The sequence below is a fragment of the Solea senegalensis genome, linkage group LG18 (genome assembly GCF_019176455.1).
Source record: "Solea senegalensis isolate Sse05_10M linkage group LG18, IFAPA_SoseM_1, whole genome shotgun sequence".
In the NCBI taxonomy this organism is placed as follows: Eukaryota; Metazoa; Chordata; class Actinopteri; order Pleuronectiformes; family Soleidae; genus Solea; species Solea senegalensis.
In genome coordinates, this window is record NC_058041.1 from 19,426,855 (window position 1) to 19,433,427 (window position 6,573).

Sequence of the window (6,573 nt, forward strand, 5' to 3'; positions counted from 1 at the left end):
CAAGAGCAACGCGTTTTGTGTTTTTTTGTATTTAAAAGTATTCTAAAGTTAAGACTCAACTCAGGGATACAATCATATTATAGTTCAACGATTATATAAAAGTAATAAAAACCTTTTTGAAATGTTATTATTTTCCACAGAATCATAACAAGATCCATCAGGGGAGTGTGAGGGAGACCTGTGATAATCCAGGGGCTTGAGAAGTGCTGTGTTTCAGGCAGAAATGTAACAAGGTAACAGCATTAAACGTGTGTATGTGTCTCAATAGTTAAACATTAAACATTAAATGCACTGTGAATATATATATGAATATATATATATATATATACGTATATATTCAAAAATATAGGTACACTCATCGACCACTTTAATAGGTATACCTATTTAACTGGTTGTTTATCACACTTATTTAATCAGGCAATCAAATGGCAGCAACTCAAGGCATTTAGACGCTGTGAGGACGAGCTGCTCAACCAGAGCGTCAGAATGAGGAAGAAAAGTGATGGAAGACGGATGGATGTGATGGATGGATGATATGATGGAAGTGATGGATGATATGATGGACGGATGGATGGATGATATGATGGATGTGATGGATGTGATGGATGGATGATATGATGGGCGTGATGGGCCGGATGGATGATATGATGGATGTGATGGATGGATGATATGGATGGATGTGATGGGCCGGATGGATGTGATGGATGGATGTGATGGATGGATGATATGATGGAAGTGATGGATGATATGATGATGGATGGATGATATGGATGTGATGGATGGATGATATGATGGGCGTGATGGACGGATGGGCGATATGATGGATGTGATGGATGGATGATATGATGGAAGTGATGGATGATATGATGGGCCGGATGGATGGATGATATGATGGATGTGATGGATGGATGATATGATGGGCGTGATGGGCGGATGGATGATATGATGGATGTGATGGATGGATGATATGATGGGCGGATGGATGTGATGGGCGGATGGATGTGATGGATGGATGATATGATGGGCGGATGGCTGATGATATGACGGATGGCTGTGATGGATGGATGATATGATGGGCGGATGGATGTGATGGGGATGGATGTGATGATGGATGATATGATGGGCCGGATGGCTGTGATGGATGTGATGGATGGATGATATGATGGGCGGATGGATGGATGGATGAATGATATGATGGATGAGCGGATGGATGTGATGGGCCGGATGGATGTGATGGATGTGGGCCGGATGGATGTGATGATGGATGTGATGGATGGATGATATGATGGGCGGATAGATGGATGTGATGGATGATATGATGGATGGATGATATGATGGGCGGATGATATGATGGATGGATGATATGATGGGGATGATATGATGGATGGGATGATATGATGGATGATGATGTGATGGATGTGATGGATGGATGTGATGGATGGATGATATGATGGGCCGGATGTGATGGATGGATGATATGATGGACGGACGGATGGATGTGATGGATGGATGATATGATGGATGTGCAGTGTGCAGCTGTGGTGGATGCTTGTGTGTGACGTGACAGGAGGAAGTTCCAAACAGCAGCTGAAGCACGTAGCACGTCCTCTGTACAACAACTGTGGTCAGAGTGTGCAGCAGAAAACAACACATACACATACAGTACATACTCTGTGCAGCCGTTTAAACAGTGAACACAAATGAAGTCTGTTGACTTTTCACAAAAGTTGATTTATTTCTGAAAGATGAAACAAATTCACGATTAGCGATTAATATTGTAAAATTACAATATGAAGATTTGTAAAAAAAAAGAAAGAAAATAAAGTGAGAGTTAAAATCATTAAATTCAAATTAAAACACTGAAAACACACACAAAAAATGAAACAAAAGCACATTTGCCAATTCCATTAAAGCCAGTTGAGTATGTATATAACTATAGTTATGTATTGTATTAAATCAGTTATAGCTTCCATGTAGTAGATGACATTTCATCGTTGGGCTCTGAAAGAGAGAAGACACTTTAAGTTCAAGTTGAAGAACTAAACAAGAACAAACTTCCTCACTTCTTTGACTGTGGTCTCGTTGGTGATGTGTCACTGACTCGCTCTCACGCTCGTGTTTAAAGTGTTTAAAGTGACAGTTGTGTGAAGAGGAGGTCAGAGATGCTTTGTGACCACAATCGTCTCTGTGAAAAGTCTATTTACACCACTGTATGAAGGGGGTGGAGTGGCTCAGTGGTGAAGACCAGTACCTTGTGTGCCAAAGACATCATGGTCGCATGTTTGACTCCACGCCCGGCGTCTGCTGCCGTTGTCGTCTGCTAAATGACGTGTCATGTATTTGAATGTTTGAGGGGCCCGTGTTCTGAAGCTTCTCTTTCATTAAACTAATATTGCTCTTTAGCACCTGAGTGTCTGGCTTGTGCGTTCACTTCCTGCTGTTACACTTCCTGCTGGCACATAGACACAGAGCTGACTATAGCCATGTTTCCACCAAGTGGAACGGTTTGGTTTAGTACAGCACAGTATGTAATTTTGTAGGTTTCCATCAGGAATTGTACCAAAATAACCAGCAACCATTTCATTCTTGGCACCAGTACGGTCAGCGTGGACCTAGACCCGGCTCCACCGACGACAGTCAGCTAACTTAGCGACAGAAAAACGATTGATTTAAATGTAAATATCTGTTCTCCTGGGAGTCTCGTGTATCTGTGGCATGTTTGTGGTGTCCATTCTGTCGAATGCTGACTGTGACCGTCTGTGTGTTCTTGTTAAATGGCAAAACTCAATAACAACAACAACAACAACGACAACAACAATAATAATGCTATTTCTACTACTACTAATAACAATAACAATAGCAATAATGATAATAAAATAAACTACATGCATGAATTACAGTGTCTTACCCGTCCAGTCTCGATACACAGGAAGTTTGAGTGCAGGATGTCTGATCTCCACGAGGACTCTTAAACGCTCCCTCTCGTCCTCTCGGGGACCTCTGCTCAGGTTCACCCTGTTGATGTGCAACGCGCCTGGGTCTCCCTCACTGTCCTTGTCACTGTCCTCGTCCACTTCTGACTTTGTCTCCTCATCTCTGTCAATGTTGTTATTCTCTCCGTCCACCTTTTCGTCGATGTATTGTATTCCCTCTGCGTTTGGGTCTGTAACAGCAGCTTTTGTTTCTGTGAAGTAGTAAAAGCAAAGGGTCACAGCATCATTTTAGCCTCGTCAAAGATGCATGAATGGCCACAGTGTTGTGGTCTGTATAGAGTTAAAGACGAGGAGAAGCTGAGTCAAGCCTACAAAGAAGTTTAAAGAAACTCCTGGAAGAAGTCCACTCGTGTTTAGGATAACGATGGTTCCCAGGGAGAACTCTGCTCTGCAAACCCAATACACAAAAAAGAATTGTGCAACTCACTCTCTCACTAATTCACTCATTCACTCACTCATTTACTCACTCCCTCACTCACTCATTCGCTCGCTCACTCACTCACTAATTCACTCACTCATTCGCTCGCTCACTCACTCACTCATTTACTCACTCACTCACTCATTCGCTTGCTTGCTCACTCACTCATTTACTCACTACATCACTCATTCACTCACTCACTCATTTACTCACTCACTCAGTCATTCACTCACTCACTAATTCACTCACTCATTCGCTCGCTCACTTACACACACACATACTCACTCACACACACAGGTGATAGTTGATGTTTGTGTGAGCAGCCTGAGACACAGACGCTCCTCTAGGAAACCCTGATTTAAGACTGATTTATGTCTGATTTAAACCTGATTTAAGACTGATTCAAGCCTGATTTAAACCTGACTTAAGACTGATTTAACCCTGATTTAAATCTGATTGAACCCTGATTGAACCCTGAGTGAACTCTGATTTAACTCTGATTTAAGCCTGATTGAACCCTGATTTAAGCCTGATTGAAACCTGATTTGAACCTGATTTAAGCCTGATTTAAACCTGATTGAACCCTGATTTAAGCCTGAATTAACCCTGAATTAAGCCTGATTTAAGCCTGATTTAAGCCTGATTCAAGCCCGATTGACCCCCCCTTTTAAGCCTGATTCAAGCCTGATTTAGCAGACTTAAACCTGATTAACTCTGATTTGAGCCTGATTTAAACCTGATTCAAGCCTGATTTTAGCCTGATTTAAGCCTGAATTAAGCCCTGATTCAAGCCTGATTTAAGCCTGATTCAAGTGACCCTGATTGAACCCTGATTGAACCCTGATTTAAGCCTGATTCAAGCCTGATTTAACCCAGACTTAAACCTGATTTAACTCTGATTTGAGCCTGATTTAAACCGGATTCAAGCCTGATTTGAGCCTGATTTAAGCCTGATTCAAGTGACTTGACCTTAAATCATGTACATGTTAAATGTTCAGTATCTAGTGATGAGTCAGCTGTTTCCTGACTGGAAAGTGAAGTTTGTGCTACTTTGTAAACCACTCAAATAAATATTATATTATATTGTTATTATTATATAGGATATATAAAGCAGTATAAACACACACACACACACACACACACTTACTGATGGCGTGTCTGTTCTTCTGTCTGTCCGGCTGCTGTGTGTTGCTGTGACTGGACAGACTGCTGGACCTCTCCAGTGCACACACACTCCTCAGCTCCCTCTGCCCGTCGTCTCCTATCTCCTCTGTTTCACTGGACGCCAGCGGTGAGAGAGCGGCTCCTCCGGCCGCCCACAGTAGTTTGGCCTTGGAATGACCTTTAACCTTTAGCAGGAGGGAGAACACACCGACGCCCTCACTGCTCCAACACACGGAGATGGAGGCGGGAATGGAGGGAGCAACTGAGGGAATAGAAAGAGAACATGTCTATAAGCAGAAGTCGTAACCGGTGCAGTGGTCAATCAAACTCTTCGTACCGATGTCAACATTTCTCCAGTGTCTCTGGATCGGCTCGTGCAGAGAACTGTGCTCCACTCTGCACATAATCCCTCCTCTTCTGTCCGTCCTCTCCTGATCGGCCGCTCTGGTCTTCAGCACGGACGTGGCCCTGTAGATTCTGGGTTGGGTCTGTAAAGGGCCCCACAGCTGTCCTCCGTCCATCACCTCCTCCTCTCTGTCGTCCTGCTCTCCCTCTCTCAGCCTCAGCCAGGTGACGGATATGTCGGGAGGGTAGAAGTCTGTGATCTCGCAGCCCAGAGTCAAAGTCTGCTCTGGGGAGGAAGCGGATCGCAGGATCTCGGACACGTGCGGCCTCTTCAGGAATCCTGTTTGACGTGAAGCAGAAACGTAGGTTTTAGGTTCTTTTTCTTCCTTTTGTTTGACTTTAGAACATCAGATCATTTTTGGTTTGGCATGGATTGTTTGAACCTGAAGGGATAATAACACTGGGTTTATGTGTTTACATTGGGGCCCCGATATTGTGACCTCTCACCTCTGGTTTCCCTGGTGACGGGCTGCTTCAGGGCGATGTGGTGGACACTGACCCACACCTTAGTGCCGCCCTTTTCCAGTTCACTTCGTGGCAACTTACACTGACTGTAGGCCGAGAAGAAGCCCTCAGGATTGGGTCTGGGGGAGGACGAGGCCTGGGAGGCCACGGGGCTCAGCTCGCCGCCCTCGCAGAACCAGCGGAACGTGATGATGTCTGGGTGGAAATGTGACGCCCGCACTGTCAGGCTGATTATATCTGCAGGACAGAGATATCAGGGACGCAGCGTTTGTTGTTGTTGTTGTTTAAAATGGAATCAGCGTCATGGTGATAAAGTAGTGCTTTACCAGCATTATTGTGTGTCTCTGCCAGCTGGATGTCTGACACTTCAGGAGCAGCTGAGGGACATAAAAACATTGGGTTCATTCAAGAGTTCATTCAAGAGAAGAATCCTCTTTGAGTGTTTGACCCAATCCTTCCTCACACAGAATGGTGAACTTCTCCGACACTCTCTCCATCACGATCTTGTCCTTGCCGATGTAGGACACCTGACACTTGAATGTGGCCGCCTTGTGCAGTGAGATGTGGGGGATGAAGGTGACGGCGGAGATCAGCTGCTGAATCCCACTCCCAGACGAGTGCAGGGGCCCCTGTGTGTGCAGCTTGTAGTAAGTCATCTCGCCTCTGGAGGGCAGCAGAGGCCCTTTCTCTGATGCTGTAGAGGTGAGAGTTAGACCGTAGGGCAAATGGATGGTGGTTAGGGGGGTATCGAGGCAATTAAAGTTAGCTCTGGAGGTTCCTGTGTTATTAAGGTTAAAAAAGTATTAAAGGATAAAAAATAAAACAAAAAACAAAAACATGGCATATTAGGAGTGGAACAAGATATTTATGTAGTCTTCATTCTTTTAATCACAATATGGTATACAACATTTTTATTTTCTCTAAAGCAGAGAGAAGGTTGGGTGAAAACAGAGCATTATTCATATTATTATATTATTTATTTATTTATTCGACAACTCTATGACCCAATGGCTGATATAACTTCTTTTAATAATTTGCTCTAAGTTTCAAATGTTCTTTTGTGCCTCCTCCAGCTGAGGGTTACCCATAATACTCCTGTCATAACAAGGGATACACATGAACGTGCTC

General features: G+C 43.9%; 1 protein-coding gene across 1 annotated transcript in view; it reads right to left on the minus strand.

Annotated features, from left to right (window-relative positions):
- Nucleotides 1-1,843: 1,843 nt before the first annotated feature.
- The window catches only part of si:ch211-180a12.2, a 12,106-nt gene continuing 7,376 nt past the window's right edge, over nucleotides 1,844-6,573 (minus strand). The window contains exons 7-13 of the mRNA XM_044014321.1: nucleotides 5,909-6,139; nucleotides 5,772-5,822; nucleotides 5,428-5,682; nucleotides 4,913-5,260; nucleotides 4,559-4,837; nucleotides 2,909-3,184; nucleotides 1,844-2,001 (exon numbers count right to left, since the gene is read on the minus strand). Of these exons, the coding sequence (XP_043870256.1) occupies nucleotides 1,961-2,001; nucleotides 2,909-3,184; nucleotides 4,559-4,837; nucleotides 4,913-5,260; nucleotides 5,428-5,682; nucleotides 5,772-5,822; nucleotides 5,909-6,139 (1,481 nt within the window). The 3' untranslated portion in view covers nucleotides 1,844-1,960. The remainder of the gene's footprint in view (nucleotides 2,002-2,908; nucleotides 3,185-4,558; nucleotides 4,838-4,912; nucleotides 5,261-5,427; nucleotides 5,683-5,771; nucleotides 5,823-5,908; nucleotides 6,140-6,573) is intronic.